Here is a 22,687-nt window from a genome sequence, read left to right as displayed (position 1 = left end):
CTGTACCTGTCCAAATTATGCCTGATTCATGACAGCTCCCATTACTTATTTGAGTTTCTGAGTCAAGGCTATTTAATTTAAAAAGGTAACAGCATTTTACAAAAGAGTTTTTAACACAAAGGGCTATGATTAAACATCGAATGTCCACCATCTCTCATCACGACTTCTCTTCTCTGACGACTGCTGCAGTTTTTTTTAAAACAAATTTTCTTTCTAATAACCAACATCCACTGATATTTTTCACCTTTTACGTTTCCATGTTGACGCAGGTCAAGGAGGAAATGCTGACTTTATGTGAAGGACCTGTTTATGACCGGCAAAGCAGCCTGTCAGCAGATTTTTTACCCTCACAGACCTAAATAAACCCTTGACCTCCTAAAAATTTCGGATTTTACAGCCGAATGGCTCAAGCGGCTCCAGGCAGGCGGGAGAGACTGAGCTGCCAAGGTCACAATGTGGCAATACCAATGCTGCCAGCCAAGTGTTTAGGTCTCAGTGTAGATTCTCAGGGGAGTATGTACAGGACATTTCAGAGGAGGATACTTTAATCACCTCAGCAGGGCCTGTGGGGAAGTCTCAGCTACTAATATCTGGATAAATACAAGGATCTATTGACTGCTGTTATACCTGAAGACCTGGGACTCATCTCTTGGTGGATTAACTCTTGAGGGCCTCTTCAACAGGAAGCAGCAGCTGCTTTGACTGGTGTGTATAGCTAGCCATCTATCTGACTGTCTGTCTACCTATATGTCAAACACAATTAAGACCTAAATGTCTATGTATGATTTTAATCCTGCTGTTTCTGCAAGTGTCATACTCAAAATGAAGGACAGAAAAAGTGAGATATGTTCGTTACTTTTTTCCTTCCCTCCCATTCTGTCAGCCGTCCATTCGTCCGTTCATCCCTTTTATCCCTTCATCTCTCCTTTCTTCCTCTCTTACTTCCCTATTTTGTTATAAGTAACTAAGATGCTCAGGAGCAATGTATTGTAGCTGAAGTCTACATTTTATTCAGGGAATGTCGTGAAGTTAAAGTAAAAGTTGACAGAAATATAAAAACTCATGTAAAGTACAAGGGTGGCTGCACAAAACACCTTAAGTTAATATTTTCCTTAAAGTCCTAGTTAAAGTTTCCTCATAATAAAATTGGTTGCACAAATAAGCCTTAAGTCTTTTCCTTAAGGTTTTCTTAAAATGTCCACTTAAGTATTTATGGTTTGCTCCTGGTCTTGGTCTTATACTTAAGGAATCCCTAGACCATTGCACAAAAGACCTTAGCAACCAAGGCAAGGTTAAAAAAAAATACTTAAGGTATCTCTGACTCTATCTTAACTGCTACATGACAAAGTTTATAGTGATAAATGAAGAAAACTAACACACCTTAGGAAGAGTGTTTTGTGCCCAGGATACGATTTTGATTTGACTGAATTAATTTTTGTTGCAGTTTCTTCCTACAATTGTTTTCTGTTCTGGGGGTCAAATTTACTTTGTAGTATGTGCTTTGTGTGATGGTATGCCTCCAGAAGTATAATCCTTTCCTCCTTCAATATGGTTTTCTTGTCTTCTTTCCTTCAGCCGTTTTGTCACTATCTAACTTGAAAACAACTTAGTGAAATGATGAGTGAAAAAAAAAAAACAGGTAAGGGTTTTTCTTAACCAAGGAAACCCTTTAAGGGATTCTGTGCAACTGTTTAAGTCCCTCAGCTAAGGAGAATTTAAGCTTTTAATGTCATACTTAAGAAGAAAACTTAAGATGTTTTGTGCAACTGTTCCCAAATACTCCCAAAAAACACTTAAGTACTGTTGCAGTGTAATGACATGTTATTACTTCATTACATTGCAACACAAGAAAGGTCGAGTAAAAAGTCCAAGTGACTTAAAAAATGCTTTAATCAGGGGTGGAGGAAGCACTGAGATCATTTATTAAAGTAAAAGTAGAACTACTTTAAACTGCTTCTTATACTGTTGGCTGGTTTAATCAATAATGCATCATATTTTATGAATTGATCATGTGTTTTGTTTGTAAAATCTTTGACTGGAAAGTAAAACTAGTAACTGTAGCTGTTAAATAAATGTAGTGAAATAAAATATGTAGTTAAGTAAAAGTACAACATATAATGTCCATCGGAAATGTGGTGGAGTATCTATCTATCTATCTATCTATCTATCTATCTATCTATCTATCTATCTATCTATCTATCTATCTGTCTATCTGAGTCATCTGCATAATGCTAACGAGTCAAACACGATTTCTTAGTCAGCCTTACAGAAGTCATGTACTGACAACAGAACAGCAGTGACTACATAGAATTTGCATCTGACCTATCTTCCCTGACCTACATGAGATGATTCACCATACCATCTGAGGCGTTTCCGCTGGACACAGTTATAAATATAGGCGTCCTGCAGCATAGGTAGTCACGCGGAGAAGTGATGGAATGGATTTTGAAGGAGGGAGCTGACAGGTTCCTTTTCAGACAGTTACAGATATCTGGAGACCTTTGGTGAGAGGAAGACTGATGCTTCTGTCAACACTAATGCTGCGTTCGGAGTAAAATAGAGGGGAAAGCCACTAGTAATACTCAACCTACAGAAAGGGTGCTGAGTGGGGGCATTTTCTTATTCACATTAAATAAACTGACTCCTACTGTGACTTTTTTTTTTTTTTTAATTTTAAACACACATATGGTGCCCGAGTGAATTAAAAGCATAAAAATAAAGCTTGTTTGAAAGGGAAAAAAGTGCCAAGGCAGGACAGAGGCCAGGGCTAAGCCCCAGCGCCTCTGTGTACACATGACCTGTGAGTGGACATGCCCATTGGCAAAGATGAGTGTGGACAGCAAAATGTCGAAAGGTTGAAAACATAGACTGTATAAAATAACAGATGTACTCTCGTATTGAGGCCTTGAGTTTGGCATTTTGACACCATCTTGTTTTGCTTGGGAGCCAAAGTGACCATATTTAGATGAGAGGTTGGAGCTAATCCTGACACTAGCTGTTAGCTTGGTTAGCATGGTGCATTTACAGATATGGGTTACTTTGATAATACTAATACTAATGCAAGTTATTGGTAAGGAAAATGGATTTAAACCCATGTGACGAGGGGCAATTAGTGGAAAAAGTAGGAAGAGGACCCACAATGCCACCTGAGGGAATTACACCCCAGGAAATACTTTTTTAAGAGGCTTAAATTGAAGTCAAAAATAAACCAAACGTTTTATTGAATTTAGCAAAAAATAAGCTAATTAACAGGAACTGTAGCTGCTGGGAGAAAAGAAAAAAAAACATCAATAGTCAAATCACAACAATAAGGGGGAATTAAAATACTGGTATTCTTACAATTATCTTAGTAAAGCAGAGGCCACTCACGGAGAGGCAGACTACACCGAGGAGAGCCCAGGGGTGCCACCACCTGTTCACCTAAGGTGCAACACAGCAATACTCACAGCAAAATGATGCAATCTACACTTGTGTCCCAGTTAGTAGCCACCATCCCCAATTGCTATCTTAACCCTCAATCTTAACTTTCAAGCTCAACCCTCAATCTCACTAGCCCTTAAAAACCAAGTGTTACGGCTATCTTGAGACTTAGAAAAGGCAGATACGTCTTCAGACTGTGGGGGGCAGCACTACGCCAAAGCTCCGTCCAGTCTGTCAGTTCAAAAGAAGAAAAAGAAGAAGAAGGTACATTGCGTCATCAGTAGTCGTAGAAGAAGAAGGTTACAGACGAACGATACGAATCATGCCGTCTGCAGGTGTGGCTACAGTAGATGACACTGTCCAGTCATCTTACAAAAATGTCGGTGCAAACATTTCACGTATATTGATAAAACTTAAAAACATTACCACTAAGAAGAACGATATTTCGAGCGTTAACTGAACGACAGCTAACGTTATGGCTTGTGTGCACCATGATGGCTAACGTTAACGTTACTGACTATCGATCGAAAAATGTGTTTGTGTTTACGTAACAATGAGGTCTAAAATCCATAAAATGACATTTAACTGAGATATTACAATGCTTATTATAATTTTTAAACTCGTATTTACAACGAAAATACTCACAGTTATAACTCTTCTTTTTACTGCTTTCTGCCACCATCTTGCTTTGAATGAATCGTACGGACTCGGCTGATTTCCGCTGGGCTCGGCCGATGATGCGCAAGGGATTCTGGGATAGCACTCACCGCCAAGTGTGGTGCTGGAAAATCTCAAAAGTAAGGGACATACAGCCCTTAATCTTAATCCTTAACTCAACCCACTGAGAATCGGGACAGCACTAGTGCTTCGCAGGAGCGCAGATTTTTGAGACTGAGGGTTAAGATTGAGGGTTAAGATAGGAATTGGGATTGGGCCTTCCATGCATAAAGTGCAGGGACTTCACCATAGATTCCAATGAGATGGCACTCTGCTTCACTTTCCCTGGTTTTGTTTAGTTTAGCTTTATTTGGACTGGATATTTTACTTAACTTGTGAATTTATATTGTGTATCAAGACTCTTTTAAGATAATTGTAATAAAACTATTTTAATTCCCCTATATTGTGTTGATTTGACTATTAATGTGTTTTTCTTTTCTCCCAGCAGCTCCAGTCCCTGCTTATTTGCTTATTTTTAATAAATTCACAAAAACATTTGGGTTTTTTAGACTTCACGTCCCCTTGCTTCAGTAACCAGTCTGTGTGCCTTATCCCTGAATTTTCAACTCAATTTAAAGTTCTTGAGAAAGTTTTTCCTGGGCTCTAATTCCCCCAGGTGGCATTGTCGGTCCTCCTCCTCCCACTTACTGCCCCTCACCACACCTATTAAAACAAAACATTGCCATTATAACAAAAAAAAAAGCACATCAGGCTCCCTAGAGGGTCTTTTAGTACAACATAACTGAACAAGACTTTTAGACAATTAAATTCTTGACTCTCGTGAACTGAAAACACACTGAAATAGCAACAGCTATTGTTACGCCTGTACTCTGGGAATCTTGGTGTGTGCCATGGTTACAACAATGTTGTCACAGTGGTAGTGACTTTTCAACAGAAGGCACCCACTTCTCATTTAAATTGTGCAGTTGTCAATAACAAATAACAAAACTGTTTTTGTACCAGGCTGTAAACATGTTTATTTTGCTATAAATTTGGACATTTTAACATGGGGGTCTATGAGGATTGACTTGCTCAGCCAGCCTCAAGTGGTCATTTAAGGAACTGCAGTTTTTGGCAATTCTGCATTGGCTTTGTTAATTACCCTGGAGGGTTATTGCTTGGTTGAAACAACTGGTTGATTTATAATACATACTGATAAATATTATTAATTTGATCATGAAGCAAAGCAAGTTGTGTATCCCTGTTCTTCAGTAACCAGCACATGACTAGTAGTGCTGGTTACTGTGAATCTCAATCTACTAGCCGTCCATGGTTGCCTGTTCCTGGTTCAAAACTCACACCATTGACACAGTAACTTAAAGGACACTGATGGACCCTCATCTGAACCTAAAATAAAGTACATGCCAAAAATTCCTCCAGCATGACAGTTGTCAAAAGGAAGCTGGAAGTAGGGTGTGTGAGAGGAGTCTTGGGTTTCAGCTTGCGGGGATGGTGGGATGAATCACTTGGGGAAGTTGCGTGGGGGTTGGTTGCTAGTGTTGCTAAGGGGAGGGAAGTTTTTTTACTCAAAGTGGTCGAGTACAATGTCCTTCAGAGCGGAAAGCTGTGACAGCCAGTAGTTTAAGGACAGACTGCAGGGAACAGAGCGGCGCGTACTGATAAAACACTAGAGACCTGAGTGACACCAAGGTGCTGCTGTGAGACAGAAGCACAGATCGTGACTTCAGACCCTGAGTAAAAAGCTGAGGAGATAAAACATGGGGGTGTACAATGAACAAGGGTAAGCTTACTAAGCTTGATTAAGAGCCTCTGTTGTGGTACGTTTAAGAGACACAAAGTTGACTTTGAGGCATGTTTTGCATCGTATTAATTCATTTATCATCATTTGCTGCAATGTAATTAGCACTTGAAGGAAACAGTGTGAGATGATACAGTACACCAGATTTTTTACACTAATCAATGAATTTCAAGTTCTTTGTTCAGTCTGAATGATTTATACAAATTATGGTACTTCTTAAAAAAATGTGTATCTCTAATGATAACATTTACTGAATAGTTCCCTCAAGAATAAATTGTGACTTCATAGTTACTGCACTTATTTCATGTCCCCTTTATCCCTGTATACTTTAGGGCAGCCCTGCAAGAACCAGAGCGCCGCCATATGCTGATCAAAGACCGCAAAGAGGGGTCTCCCCGCCACCGTCGCCACATGTCAAGCCCCCTCTCCCTTCGCAAGCAGCTCAGCAAACTTCCCCCCAAAGACGTCTTCAATGACATGATGTTTGTGGGTCAGTTGCTGCATTTGAATACATCTGACATATAGATTTTATTGAACTGATTTTACTTCCAAGTGCAGTTTAAGCTGCTCTAGTTCTGCTCTCTGGATGGAGGATGGAAAAAGAGCACAGTTTCAATAGCATAATGAGAGCTGATTGTCTGGAATGTTCTTTAGCAATCAAAGGAGTCTGAATGGAGTTTGAAAGAAGTGGCAGGGGAAGTCTAATGAAAGATGTTACTGAGTTGCATTATGGGAAATGCACCCGTAGGATCTAGCCTCTTTGGAGCTTACAGTAGAGTTATCTATGGCGCTGTATGGCACACATTCATTCCTTCATTAATTTAAAGAGGAACGATGCCTAAATTAAGAATTCCATTATGTTATTTCCATGACCTAGAAAAGTTCAATCAATATTTGCGAATGTAAGCTGCTCCTCCTTAAAGCCAGAAACCAGAGATGAAAGTCATAAACTTGTAATATCATCAGATAGAAGTCTGGAACTGCTCGAGCCTGGTTTTTGTGACCCACCGAATGTAGTGTTCTCAGTTGTGAAACAGAAAATGCACCCATATACTCAGAACATTTCCCTGCCTGCTCTTAGTGTCATCTATAACATCTCTCACAATTCACTGTCTATGGAGTGGCTTTACACTTTATATTTAATGACATCACCAATTTGAGTTTTAGCACTCTAGCTTTTGATTTGGGAGAGAGTTGGGCCCCGATCTCACTGAAAGCATTTCGCAGGTTGCAAAATGCCTTTTTTTTTAAGTGAATGCCACAAGTAAAAAAAACTTGTGCGCCTTTTATTGTTGCCAGGCGACCACCCCATCACATCCTTACACTGACCTTCCTGTGTAATCAATCTACTGTTTTTTTTTTTTACAGTAATTAGTAGCTTGTTAGTAAGATGGCCCAGCAGAGGGTACTTGCTCTAGCTCTGGGAATCCAGCAACCGCCACCACCACTTTCTCCTCCACTGTTTACTAACTGTTAACTTGTTGTTGTGGCCACTACAGAAAGCCCACCTCTCAAATCATCCAACTGGACAATGGGAAAAAAGATGATGAAAAAAGAGATGATGTGGGCTGCTCTTCCACTCTGAGTTGAAGGTTTTTCAACTCAAGGAGTTCAGAGCACTGCAGAAAAAATCCAAGGTGCCTAGAAGACAAAAACGCGAGGTGCATCGCAATGCAAAAAGCTTCATTCTCATTAAAAACAATTACAAAAAGCCACTTTCAGCTACTCAGACACTTTCTGTGTGATAGGGGCCTTGCCCATTTTCTAATATTTTTGAACTGTTTTTTAGTCTTTCAGAGCCTGTTTACATCTGGTATTAAACATGCATTTTAGCGATCCGAACCTAAGTGGACAGCAGAGACGCATCCCTTTTCACACCTGGTCAATAATCTTATCTCCAGCTGACCACTTGTGTTTAGACTTCGTTACTCGCTAGACAAGTTATGGTTGTGTCGGTACAATCGGAGAAATCACTGTCAGCAGAATTCAACACGACTCCTTCCAATGTGCAAAACAATGGATGGTCATGTAACACTTTGTCCAACTCATCCTAAAATGGGCAAGTTATGTAGAGTTAGCACACTGTCACTACATCAACAATCCTGTCTTATAGCTTTGACGAACGTAGTCCTTGTCGGGGAAGCATCATGACGTATTTGCATTTACGCTACAACATATCCCAGACCACCTCGGCAAATAATTGGAGTGATCGGATCACAATGTGTCTTAGTGGTCATTTACACTTGTATTTAGCGTTGTACACATGTTGTAACACATTCTCACTCCAACCTCATCACATATCGATGTTCAGTCATGGATGTTCCACACCCAGATATGACGTACAAGGTACCCTGGGTGCATTGGTTGTTTACGTTCTGGGATGCCGTGTCAAGTTCTGCCTGTTACATGCATTGTCTTTTGTCAAAATACCCTTTGGTTTTCATGGGAAATCTACGGTTTGTGTACAGTCTCTTTCAAAATAAATGCACTGTGTCAGTACAACACCGTGAACTGACATACTTTTTCCTTCAACAACAAACACACGTGGTTACGTTTTGCCAACACACACATGTGGTTGGGTTTAAGGAATAAAAACAGGGTTTGGTTTTTCAGTCTTACAGGAAGCACACACCGGCCTCCCTGGTGAAAGTTGGTGGTTTTTGGACCCATTCACCACGCTTCACACCCACCATAGTTAGACTTTCGCCATCTTAATCGTTCTTGTCCCAACGCATTTCCCCCTAATGCTGCCTATCATGGTGACGTGAAGCTTTTTCGTCAGCGTCTAACGCTGGAAGTCACTGACCAAGCGCCAGATTTGAACAAGACCAGGTTGGCTATACCCTTGTAATCTGATCACCCAAGACACATGTCAAAACCAGGTGTAAATAGGGCCTTAGAAACTTTGTATTAGCCCAATACTAAATTGTTGGATAGCCCCTTTAAAACCACTTTGACTAAAACGGGTTGAATCACAAGAAATCTTTGGGTATCAGGCCCTTTTCACAGCACATTTCAATTTGTCATGCTAGGAAAATGTTCCTAATAACATTAACAATGGCTCTGATCTATTCAAACATCACAGTAATCCAGGACCGTGAGTCAGCATGCACAATACCAGGACCCTGAAACTGAGGCAGCTCAGTGGAACATTTTCTGTTTAAAAGGCCTATTTTGTGTCCTCATTATTATAAAGTAAACATGCTCCTTTAAAAAGAGCGTGTGATGCTCATTAAACGAAAGCATCAGTGACACCTTCTCACATCTTGTTCTCACGCGGCCTCTGTATGGATACCATGCTGTCTAGAGACTACTGTGCTGTGGTAACCTTTTACTGTAATTGCTCCAGTCTGTTAAAGAGGTGCTAAAGAGAATCTTCTGTTAATATTTAATGGCTATTTAACAGCTTCAGTCCCCTGCCAAAGTTGCCCATTATTATCTACATCACAGTTAATAATGAAAGTGATTATCGGCACATTCTCCAGAACAACACAACAGTTCCCTCCATCAAAAGGCTGGGAGCATGAAACCAGGCACACAGAGCTGCTGTGCAAACACAGGATTACATTCTGTAGCAATAAATTCAGCCTCAGTAGTATTTAAGGAGAGTGTTGATCATATTGTACAAGAAAGGGAGAGTTGTTTGAGACTGTTAAATTAAAAAGGGTAAATAAAAGTGGAACCTTCAAGGCGAAAGTAAAGACCATTAAAAACATACTGACAGGTGACAAATTAAAGAACAAACCTAAATAAATGGTTGAAACATAAAAAAATGAACGTTTGATGAATGGAAAATGATGTAAATCAAATGCTCAGGCTTTCACGACCAGCAAGACTCGTTCTGAGAGAAAAGAATATTAATTTACGTGTGCACATAAGAACGAGAAATGTGAAAGGAGGAGGGCATGACGATTCAGTCTAAAATGACAGCTGACAGGAGCAGAGAGAACAAATTTAAAGTTTGGCAGGAGCAGCATGAATGGCTGAAGGAGATTGCGGCAAAGTTTGATTGGCTTACACCCATAGAAAGCAGTGAGAGTGGGATAGAGAGAGAAATGTTAATGGATATAGCATAAAGAAAGTCTTCCTGATTGAACTTACACTGAGCTTCATAAGAATAGAAGATTTTATATGACAGTCCTCTCTCCACCAACTTAATCATGACACATAAAGAGGGTGCATATTTTGTAAGAGTGATGTTCAGAGACTTGTTACATCTCTGCCAAAGAGAACTGAAGCTGCTCTGGCGTTTGGAGTCCATAAATTACTTCAGTTTTGGTCATTGGTGAAGATATATGGTGGCAACCTCCCATCATCAGACATAAATTTCAAATGCTTTGACTCTGGAATAGATTTGTGATTTGTCTCTGATCAATGACTCACTAAAAATATTTTTAATTGGAACATTTCGTATGGTTATGCCTGGGCTAATGAGCTGAAATCCTTATTCTATTTTAACGATTTATCTTCCAGAACAGGTTGCTTTATGACATTCAGGAGATTAGGAGCAAAATGTGCCTCATGTATGAAGAATAATGATCTGTAAAAACTTACTGCCTTATAAAGAACAGCTACAATATAAAACCTTAGGTGAAATATTATCTGAACAAGATCCCTATGTGTACAGTTATGCTAAGGAAACTTTACCATTCGCCTCAGAGACTAGCTGGTTTAATGCCACTCCAGAGGACAGACCTTTTTTTGTTGTGTGAGAAGCCTGGGCATGTTTACACCCATACATGTAATGCAGAGAGGATGGGGGTCTTTCCCCAATATGGTGAGTCCACAAGTGGCTGGGCAAGGGCGGGACTTGATGCCTTGCCTTTGCTACCACCAGTGTTCCCTTTAGAGCAGGGGTCTTCATCGTTTTTCAGACTAAGGACCCCTTGGCCCAAACACAGACAGCAGGGACCCTTACTACATATATTTTTTTAAAAAAAGAGTTGCACTTGAGATAGTTTTGAATATTTTTCGGGTCTTCTCTTGGTTGCCTAGCTGCTAATTAAGCAGCAGTGGTAGCATTGCTAGGTGCGTTAGCCTCACCCTCTGCACTTTCAGTGGTGGTTTCTACGGTGGACGGTGCGTCAGTGTCTGTTAAAAAGTTATGAAACAATCCATTGTGGCACACAAGAATGTCTGTACACTTAGTAATACAGCTAACTGGCTAATGTGCAAAAATAATTACAGGTGCTGCACAGTGATGTAGTGTTAGCTAGCTCACATGATCACATAGTGATTCCTGGGTAACAGTCAACCTATCAAAAATGTTGTGTACTGTTAACTAATAGGTTTGATGAATAGGCTGATTTATGTTGGCTAATAATATGTTAGATTCACGTTAATGTGGATTTTCAGACACATTTTACTTGCTAAAACTTTCATTAGTTAATTAGATTATTTAGAGGCTTATAGTAACTCTGAGTACCCCCTAGAGGTCACGGACCCCCTGTTGAAGACCCAGGCTTTAGAGGATTCGGTGTTTGCCATCGCTAACGCTGTCGTTAGCTAAAATGAAAATTAACCTCAACGGCTAAAAGCAGTAGGATAAACAGACACACAGCTCATCTGGACATGTTAACTTGTTCTTTAAGGTACAAACAAGTAAATGTCCACCACAACCTGAAAACACCCACATGAACAATTGTAAGGTTTCTTAATGAAATACAAAATCCAAAAGTCCTGACACTAGATCTCCATGTTCAGTGACTATCTTGACAATTGTGTCAGGACAGCTGAGGAGCTCTCATGATCTTCACGGGGAAGAAAGTGAGAATGATAGGCGGGACGCTGCAGGCATTTATAAAGGGGGACAGGCTGGTCTGTGCAACTCAAGATGATTGGTCTGTCCCCAAATAGAGGTGGTGTTATTGGAGCTTCCATGATCGGTCACGCCTGAGAGCATTTCCCATAGTGAGATACCTCACTAAGTTGTCAGAGAACTGGGGTTACCCAGGTAACCTAAAGTTTAGACATAAGGGATTTACTTTTTAGTAAAATGACCTCCATTTTGTTGATTTCTTTTGGTTAGATGACCATAAAAAAATCTGAGCTATGTTTCAGAAAGGGAACCAGCTCTATTTGACAAGCCTGGGATAGAGGGAAGAGTGTTTTGTTTGGGACTGAGCAGTAAGAAAACATGTATTTTGGACTGATCACTGCAACATTATTAAAATGATGTCTTGTAAACCCCGTGAGAGTTGTGCACATTTTTGTGTGCGTGACAAAAAATAAAAGTCAATCAATCAAATCTTGAGGCTCTTTGTGGCCCGACACCTGACTAAGACAGTTAATGTTGTTTTTTCTTGCCTGTAATTTGTCACCCATCTGTGCATTTGCAGTCTTTTAAATTACTCATAATTTTGAGTTCACTTTGGCGATTTTTCCATTTCCTGAATCGCACCTCGTTCTGCCAAGGATCACCATGGAAACCAGTCAAAACAGCTCAACACTATTGGATCCATGCCTAAATTTGTTTACTGCTTCTACTGCATATAGAGCAGTGGAAAAAAGTGAGATATGATAGAAAGAAGTCAGAAGAGGAAGTTCTGTAAAAGAAACTGTCACATTTGAAAATGTGAGTTGCTGATTGACATTTCTATTTGCAGTTTAAAGATTATGTTTTCATCCAGGTGCCAAGGAAAAGATTTATTTTTCCTTTTATGGCAGCACCATAAAGATAGGCCTGGTGCTCATCAGCTGAATGGGGACAGAAAATGTTTTTGATTGAACTGACATAAAATAATGAGTGTCTTGTATTGTGTTGGCAGTCGGAGGATGGACCCAGGATGACCCATCCTGTTTGGTAGAACAGTTCTGTCCCGAGTACAATGAGTGGAGGACAGCAGCACGCATGGTCAACAGTCGTGGCAAAGTGGCCGTGGGCACGCTGGATGGCAAGATCTACACAGTGGGCGGGGAAGATAACATCCGATGTTACAGCAGTGTGGAGAGGTGAGACAATACAGTTGCTAAATGTCTTCTACTAACAAGTCGCGCATAGTGTCTCAATTTTGCAATTATTTTACATCTCATGTTCCAGTTAAACATCTAACTCCTGACTACATGAGAGGCTGTGACTGAAATAGTTTGGAATTTATGTTGATTTTCTGGTGAAAGGTGAATCAAACTGACATTTCATTACCTCACACAGGTTATCACAGCCAGAGAAAGTGAAAGCGAGTTGAAGCTGCGGTGACAGTGTGAGATACCAGTCATATCTTAATAAGCAAAAGCTGTCTGGCTCTGACAGTCAGGTTGTTACAGAGAACTCCTCCCTGGTTGATCTGTGGAGGATGAAGCCATGTAAATGTAATGTAGGTGCCATGTGCAGACATCGAAGTGCTATCAGTCAGCCACTTGTGACCTTGGTGCTGACAGTGGAGTGGTGAATGTGCTGCAGCTTGAGACCGTGTAGGGCAAGAAATTACTTAAGGTTACAGTCTGAACTTGGAGACCTCTGTACATGGAAAAAAACCCTGCCCTACTGTTTATATAACCTTATTTAACCATGAAATGGACCCAGATGAGATTAAAAATCTATTTTACATGAGAGTAGCCAAGATAGCAGCACCACTTTACAACATAAAGGGCACAAATATGTTGAATTATTACAGATATGAGGAAACTGTAATCCAAGAGGCATGTCATTTAACCCCAAAGCATGTTATGTAAAACATATTAGAATTGCAGATATGCTGCAGCAGAGGATCATGTGCAGAAAACAGGCTGCTATGCAGACAGTAATAAGTTGCTGTGCATTTCTCACTGAATCACTTTTTCTCATTTCTTATGTCATACCCACCCCTATTCCCTGATGTCAACCGTAACCATCAATATCACAGGTCTGTAGTTAATCTTAACCTTTCCCCAGTGTGTGAGCTAAATCATGGCTTTCAGGGGAGCTCACTCTTTTCTTTATAGGGGGGCGGAGTGGAGCTTTTCATGCTTCAGAGAGAACACTGATTGAGACTCTTATTGCAAAGACATTTGTAGCTTCAAGCATATAGACCTGCTTGCTTTATGTCAGCACATCCGATATATCCTCCTGAGACTCAAACTCTGATGAGTATAAAAACTAACATTGTCACCGATAATTAAGTCCAAATGTCACTTATCGAGACGATAATAAAGTCTCAATGTCTTCAAATGAGCACTTTGTAATGACAGTGTCTTAGCTTATTACTGTTGCTAAAATTGGTCAAATGTGTTGCCATATCAAACAACATACATTATCAAACATGAATTAACAAGTTTCGACCATAAAATGTGATCAGAGTTTGGACCTTGTTCACTTTTATGTCCATGTCCATGTTTTTACATGGATCAGTGTATTGTGCTCTTACTACCACTAGATGGCACAAAAAAGCATCCACGAACGAGGTCAACAGGTCTGAGTTAAGTAGAATGAAGTATAAGGGTGAAGTAAACCCAAAATCTAATGTCCTTATATGAGGATATGATAATTACTTAATGGCCACGCCAAACATCCACACAGGTATCAAAACTGGCTATTGAATCTTTAAGTTCCCTTGTTTTCTTTTTAACTCAGTAAGAGCAACTGAGGAGGGATCCCTCTTCCAGGATGGACAGACGTGCAATAGATGTCATACAGAACAGATCAACATAATTTTAGCCCCCAGACTTTCACAAATCGTGCTTCCAGGAAAGGAAGACTTATCAAGAGAAGCCAAGCTCATTTGGCTCTCCTGTATTTGGCACCCTGCTCTAATCATTCTGAAAGTGCTCACTAGCAAAATCCATCATCATGCTAGTGAGAGAAACAAAGTGAGCAATTCGTGGAAAAACTGTTCTGTGGATTTCTGTATTTAGAAATAAGAGGAGTGGACTAACTGTAATTTTGTTGTCTGAGTTGTTTTTCCTACCCATGATGCAAAAAGACCTCTTTCCCAAAATTTTCCACCCACTCCCCTTTTGAGGAAATTTACTTAGCCTAACCTTTGGTTTGCTTTTTAACAGTACAAATCTGATGCTAAAAGCAATTCTTTTTGACTAATTTTTGTCTACTTTATCACTAGATTTGGTGAGGGAGAGAGAGATATATGAATTAATTTCTTGTTGTTAACATTACTGAACAGCAGAGGCCAGCAGTGAGGCAAAAATTAACATTAAACTCAAGTTGTAACCTTAAGGCATCTTTTGAGTGAGCAATGGACCTCCCAAAATCCTGACTTTGCCTGATTTCCCCTCATGTTTTTCATACTGCCAGGGTATTAATTCTTCATAAACAGAGTTAATAAAAAATAAACACACACACACACGTACTCTGCTCTCCTGTTGCACATTTTTTCCCATTTCCTCTCCTCCTACTCTATCAGATGTCTCGAAGCAGCTGGCTCTGTTCCCAATTCCCACAGAAGGACACTCCTTAACTGAATGCCAGCCAGATGACCCCATAAGGATCATCCCCGGCCAGCCGGCTGCAGACCAGCAGGAAGAGACCTGCCCCCAGACTGATCAGCTGTTAGTGGTCTGAACCAGCTAGCTCTCATTCTGGTTACCAGAGTGCATCTAATCTCTGACTGGTAGCCACAGTACTGATATTTCTGGGGAATTGCCGACATCCCACTCAAGCAAGAAATTTGCCAATTAGAAGTGTTGTTTTGTGGGATGTGGGTTTTCATCTAATGGCCTTGAATGGAAAGAAAACATTTTTTTTAATAGCCTTCCAGTGGAGAGGAAACGCCGGCAGATGTTTACACAGATGCCCACACTCCTCAAATACGTTCTCTCAGTGTGAATGTGTTCCTCAAAAGCACACAGTTGCAGGCGTACAAAACAAAAAAACACACATTTCTATGAAAGCTTTTGCCTGTGTTGGTTGTTATTACCAGCAGCTGATGTAACTGTCCACCAACACTTTGATATAACCGCTCCTTGACCTCCTTCACGGCAGGTACAACCCAGACATGGACAGCTGGAGTACAGATGTAGCACCCTTGAGCAGCCCCCGCAGCGGAGTGTGTCTGGTGGCGATGGACGGATATCTGTATGCTATTGGAGGACATGACGGCATTACTGCCATAAATACTGTGGAGAGGTACTGTTGCATGAGTGCTACAGAAGGTCAATATCTTACCTTAAACTGTGAATCCTCTTAATGCATTCTGTAAAGACTATGTTTAAGACATCTCCACGATATTAAGGGATACTATCTATTACTTTCCACGTAAAATCCTCCACTCAAAAGGTTTCTTGGTTTTTGCAAAGAAAACATTTTTAAAGCACATTTTCATTTGTCTCTGTGGAACAAAATGAGGCTGTGTCTTACATATATCATAGAATGAAAGTAATAATGATTTTAATGACCTGACATCTCACATTACTTTGAGAGCAATCTGAAGTGGCTGACTCAGAGGAAGGAACAAAGACATGATTCATTTGAGTTATGCAAAAACACGAATGACTGACGGACCATTTGTTAAATTGGTCTTGCCAACCTTTGTGTCGTTGTTCCAGGTACGACCCGAAAATGAACACATGGAGCAAGCAGACAGCCATGCCGACCAGACGCACCGGAGCTGTGGCTGCTGTGCTGGAGGGTTACTTGTATGTGATCGGGGGGAATGATGACGATATGGCTCTGAACACAGGTGAGTGATGAGGTTGCAAATGAAAGAGCGTCATTGACACTGAACCTTGGTCAGTCACAAATTGTCACAGTTTTTCAGTCTACAGTGATAGAAAGCAGAAGAATCCAGCATATCCTTACATTTGAGACGCTGGCACCAACAAATACCTGTTGTTATTGCTTTAATAAATGACTTAAAGCTGGGGTAGGTAGTTTAATTTTGGCGTCATTGGGCAAAAAACCCAGAGCAGACTTTGAGTATATTGTCATTTAAGTGGTCTGAGAAAAAAATAGACTTCTGCACCTCTGCTTGGCACTGTTTTTAGCCTTTAGAGCTGTGATGGGAGACTTTGGCCAAACACAGGCCATTTTCAGAGAGAGCAGCTGTCAATCATGTCAATTGCTACTCATGAACTACAGTCAAACTGTCAGCGCTGTGTAGTGCCAACGCTGATCAAATATGGATCAAGATTCTGTTACTCCATTGCCTATTTCTCGCTTCAAATGTTTTCAGAAAATTTTTTAGTGTATGACCGAGGCCATGGTTCTCTGCCAGAAAATGGTGAATTGTCCCCTCCGGGTTGGGAGTGAGTGACTGTGTCTTGTTCACCATTGAGGATAGAATGGAGTGTGAAATGGATCGGCGGTTTGGCACAGCGTCTGCAGTGATGCGGGCGCTGTGCCAAACTGTCATGGTAAAGAGGGGCTGAGCCAGAAGGCAAAGCTTTTGATTTACTGGTCCATCTATGTCCCAACCCTCACCTATGGTCATGAGCTCTGGATAGTAACCGAAAGAATGAGGGTGGCTGGGCTCGGCCTTGGAGATAGGGTAAGGAGCTCGAACATCCAGAGGGAGTTGGGAGTAGATCAGATGCTTCTTTGCATTGAAAGAGTCAGTTGAGGTAGTTCGGGCATCTGATCAGGATCCTCCTGGGCACCTCCCATTGGAGGTGTTTCAGGCACATCCCACTGGTAGGAGGCTCGAGGGTAGACCCAGAACACGCTGGAGGGATTACATATCTCATCAGCCTCCTGCTGCCCCCACGATCCGACTTCGGATAAGTAGTTGAAAAAGGACGGATGGATAGTTTAGTGTATTGTTTAGCTGTACAATGTAGAAGTTTGTGACCCAGTCACCATGATGGACACAGTCAAGCCCAAACAAAGCCCACCAACCAAAGCAAATATTCTCATTTTAAAGCTAAACAGTGCACTAAAATGTTTCTGAAAACATCTGAGGTTAAAAAGAGCCAATGGGGTGACAGAATCGTTATTTATATTTGATCAGCACCGCCTAGTTTGATCAAAGCTCACGAGCAGTGACTGACATGACTGACAGCTCTGACTCCTCTGCTTTGATTGGTTGTCTTTGCAAATGCCATTAGGAGCTCTATGAAGAGGTAGAGGAGAATTATCTTTATCACAGATTATCTGCCTCATGTACTGTTGTCAGGATAGTGACAGTAACATAAAAAATAACCTTTTGTCATGTTGGCTAAAAAAGTTACCTACTGTAGCTTTAAAGGATTAATTAATTCTCCAAAATAAAAGTGATTAATTTTTCTCCTGTTTACTAATTGATGAACTGATTAATAGTTTAAGCACTTCTTTAAATTCCTAGTGGAAAACTCTATTAAAAATGTAATTAAACCACCTCTTTTTAAATTATCTGCCAGTTTTCATGTCATAATGTGACTTGTTACAGCTGGCACAAATCATACAAAGTAGCACAACTTTCAAAACAACCTGAAAGACATGGTACTGATCATTTATTTATGTGGGAATGTTACTGTGCAAATATTCAACTAGAATAGTTGCTTTAAGGCATTTCTGTAAATTGACTCTTTCCCAATGCTATTTGATATAAATCTCAGCTTTCTTTGACAGCTTTTTGACGTGTGGCAGGACTTAGGTCACACATGACGACTGGCCTGACCTTTATTTTTCAGCGAGTCACCTAATTTGCATTCACACACACACACACACACACACACACACACACACACACACACACACACACACACACACACACATTCTTTAGCTCCCTGACCTTGCTAAAGATAAACAAGGGTTATGTTGTGCTGCCACTTGCTACCGACTATTTCAGTCTGTGAGAAGTGCACGTCAGTGAAATTCCCACAACCTTTATGTGGTTCCCATCAAGTTTACGGTCATGGTAAATGTTTGAAAATTACGTTATTATTTTGTTTTAAATAGGCTTTAGTTGGAAAATAAATCGAAAATATATTCACATAATTGGTATCTTGCTTTCTGGGAGACATTTTAGGCTTTTTATGTGCATCTAGAATTGCAGCAGTTCAATGTGGCCTTAGACACTTTTATATATAAATATAAACACTACCTGTCTGTAAAGTAGTGTTACTCATGCAGTTGTGTATTTTATGGTACATTTGGCCTTGTTTGACTCCTGCTATCCTCTAAATGTCCCCCAGTGGAGCGATACAACCCTGTAGACGGTACCTGGTCGATATGCGCCCACATGCTGAGTCCCAGGGAGAACGCCGGCTGCACCGTTTACCTGGGACACATCTATGTGGCCGGGGGCAAAGACGAGCTCAACTTGAAGCTCTGCGGTGCTGAGAGGTTTGACCCGGACACTATGAGGTGGACTCCTGTCAAACGTATGAGGAGCAAGAGGGATGATGTGAGTAATGGATCACTCAGGCACATCAGATATCAGGCCTCCCTTCTGATTCAAAGTCTGGTTTATTTTTACATTCAAATGATAAGCACAGAGAGGATGGAGAGAAGTAAAACAACTTACATGACAGAGGGAGGAACACGGTTTTCTTTCACAGATTACCTAAAATATTTCAGTAGAGGTTTAAGGTCTCATTACTATTTTTGGATCCTACAGTCAGTTTTTGTTTTGTTTTTAAAAAGACTCCTCTACACACACACACACACACACACACACACACACACACACTGCACACAATTTCAACATCACAAAACACACTTCATTCAAAGTCAACAGAAACAAAATAAAACTCACAAAAGCCATTTTGCTTTGTCTTTTCACTGTTTCAACAATCACCAACTCCGGTTTGGTTAAACAAACCCTTAATTCATGCAGTAAGGTGTGAAAATACACTGCCTCTACACATGCTAAAATAACTGTTTATTTAAAGGGAGTCTGGTGGGTTTGGCGATAACGTTTATTGGGCTGTTTCTGGTTAAACAAAAAGCACCTGCTATTTAACAAAAAGGTCTGTCTCTGTAGGGAGGCTTTCCATAATACTGTCAGACATCCATAATAACAATATGAGCCTGTTGGTAGCAAAAACAAGCACTTTTAGTGGATGTAAATTGACAGTGCCAAATGTCCATAAGTTGGTATACCCTCCTGAGACCCAAACTTTTATTTGGTATGTATTTTTTATTTCTCTTAGCTATTTGGGATCAACAGGACCCAATAAGTATAAAATAACTAAACATTCAATGATAAATAAGTCCCAATGTCCTCACGAGATGATAATAAAGTGCCATTGTCTTCGAGTGCTTCCTAATAACAGTGTCTTAGCTTGTTACTGTTGCTAGAATTGGTCAAATTTGTTGCCATATCAAACTACAAACATTATTAACTATACATTTTTACATGGATTACTGTATTGTGCTCTTACTAACACTAGATGGCACAAAAAGTGTCCACGAATGAGGACAACAGGTCTGAGTTAAGAAGAATGAAGTATAAGGTCAAGTAAGTCCAAAATGTGTTGCCCTCATATGAGGACACAGGGTCCGGGGAGGATATTGCAGCCTGTTTCGCCGCTGCTGGCTCACTTGATACTGGGCCAATTTAAAAAATTGTTGTTCCCATCAGTTACCTCGACACAAAAAACATAGGAAAGTAGGATTCAGGTTGAAAAATACCAACATTATCCCTCAAGGAATTGCCAAATTATTACAATTCATCCTAAGGGGGACCTAAATGTCTGTAACGAATTTCATTGCAATCCATCCAGTTGTTGTCAAGACATTTTACTCAACATTGACTTGCTAGTGGCACCAGATGTAAAACCAAAATTTCATGGCAGTCAATCCAATAGTTGTTTAGATCTTTCAGTCTGAACCAAAATGGTGGACTGACCGACCAACAATACTATCCATAAAACCATGCCGCTATCAAGTCTAAAAGATGTCTACTAAACTATTATATGCATGCTGTGAATGGATGGTTTAATATATTGAAAAGAAAAGGTCAAAATAACAAGTCCAGTTTATTTCATATTTCATTCATCTCATTTGTGAGTGTAATGGCATATAACAGTTTCATATTCACTCTTGTGTATTGTGCCTCAGATGTCCCTTGTAGTCTTCAACGGTGCCTTGCTGGCTGTGGGAGGCTCTGACGGTGTCACCAATCTGAAAACAATAGAGGCTTACTGTCATGAAACCAACACATGGAGGTAAGAGGAAAAACAATGCCATGACATCTTTGAAGCTGCTTTGTTCTCAGTGCTGTGGCGTTTTTAAACTTGGCTGCCATGAGATTACTCATCTTTCAAAGAATGCCCTGAGTTCTAAAATATTTTTTTTTTGTTTGTTAATGTAGGATGCATAAAAGCCACGCAACACACTAAGGATGCAGGGATAACCAAGACTTAATACAGTAGCAGAAAACATAGAATATTTTGTGTTTATCTGAATTTAAAGTCAATATTTTAGCAATAGGATCTACTTTGTTTTTAGGAGTTAACTAAGAAGGAGTGAGCTGGATAACTTAAAGTAATGTATGTATCATCTGATCCCACATTTGTGAGGAATAAAATTATTTACAATTGCACTCAGTGTGAAATCACACAGGCATAGTGTGGCGCAGACTATAAAAGGAGAGCAAATATTGACTCCAACTGTTCAAAGTCAGGCGAGACATTTACTAAAAAGTGACGATGAATAAGGAAAAAGATAAAAACCTTATCATCCAAAGTAATTACTTCTATTCATTAACATTTCTATGTAACATTATGTTAATTAATGTTACAGATAATCTTGCCATTTGGGTACAGTTGTCAAATGAATTTCAAGCTAAGGACAAACATACTTTACATCAAGAAAGTCTGCTGCTTACAGCCAGACAAATACTCACAGTCACTTTGTGATTCATGCACCAGGCTCATGTAAGGCTCCTATATCTTATATATGCCTCCAGGCTGCTTACAGAATCTGAGTGCTTCAATGTCTGAGTCTGACTGTTTCCCTCTCCATCTGTTTTTAGACACTTTGGAAGCATGAAGAGCAAGCATCCAGGAGGCAGAGTGGCTGTGCTGTGCTGAGCCTCGACAATGCTTGTATTATATGAACAGGACAGAGGTGTTAGAGAGAAATAGCCTAATGGATGTATGCCAGGCTCTGGGACACATTGTGATAGGCTTCAAGTAAGGCAGCATAATGACTGAATAATTGAAGAGTTCACTCCAAAATGAGACATCGCTGCATTAGTCAAAGCTGGCAGCGGCTGTTATACAAAATGACTACGAGCATTAAATTAAAGCACATTATAGGCTACCAGGTTACCATTAAAGTTATGGGTCTTTTTATGTCTCTAGATTACAAAACACAGCTCTTTCATAGAGATGAATCAGCGGCAAATAAATTTCAGGTTGGATTTTTTTTCCCCCACAAAAAACAGATAAATAAAATATTTGAATTTAGATTTAACAATTGGATTTGGTACTACCATAAAAATGGCCCAGCCAGTACTGGATGTTTTATACACTGGCCTCACATACCCGTCTAGATCTTAATCATGATACTCTAGCAGATAAAGTAGTAGGCTTGGGTAGTATCTCATTTTTCATAGCCTCATACCTTCCTGGGTACATGGTATATGATGGTTATTGACCCTGTGCTAAGTCCCGCCCCTCAAACGCAGACTGGCCAATCGTAGCTTAGCAACACGCGTCCGACAACAACACAGCTGTGCTCCACTGACTCTAATGCAGTTGTTTCAGATTTCCTTAATTTTCAGGCCGGTTTTGTGGATTTCCAACTAAATTTTGTGCCTGGGTCACAAGTAATAATGACACTTGTTATCCGGAGGGTTACATGTTTTTTTCCCAATATCAAAGCCTTAAAAATATAGGGCTAACTAGCTAGCTACTGAAGATATAGCCTAATGAATGTATACACATGCCGCTTTTGCTTTTAAATGATAATAACACTGAAAAAAGACCGACCCT

At 40.2% G+C, this 22,687-nt stretch overlaps 1 protein-coding gene across 1 annotated transcript; it reads left to right on the top strand.

The window, feature by feature from the left end:
* The first annotated feature begins 512 nt into the window (after positions 1 to 512).
* On the top strand, positions 513 to 21,781 carry si:ch73-29c22.1 (kelch-like protein 20). The gene is made up of 8 exons (XM_049577719.1): positions 513 to 705; positions 6,229 to 6,386; positions 12,664 to 12,847; positions 15,810 to 15,953; positions 16,373 to 16,506; positions 18,938 to 19,149; positions 20,808 to 20,914; positions 21,724 to 21,781. The coding sequence occupies exons 2-8, from the start codon at positions 6,260 to 6,262 to the stop codon at positions 21,779 to 21,781; spliced, it is 966 nt and encodes a 321-aa protein (XP_049433676.1). The 5' UTR covers positions 513 to 705; positions 6,229 to 6,259.
* The last annotated feature ends 906 nt before the right edge of the window (positions 21,782 to 22,687 follow it).

This window comes from Epinephelus fuscoguttatus, linkage group LG6, assembly GCF_011397635.1.
Source record: "Epinephelus fuscoguttatus linkage group LG6, E.fuscoguttatus.final_Chr_v1".
NCBI classification, from domain to species: domain Eukaryota; kingdom Metazoa; phylum Chordata; class Actinopteri; order Perciformes; family Serranidae; genus Epinephelus; species Epinephelus fuscoguttatus.
The sequence above is the reverse complement of the archived record's forward strand: the minus strand, read 5'-3'. Positions and strand labels throughout refer to the sequence as shown.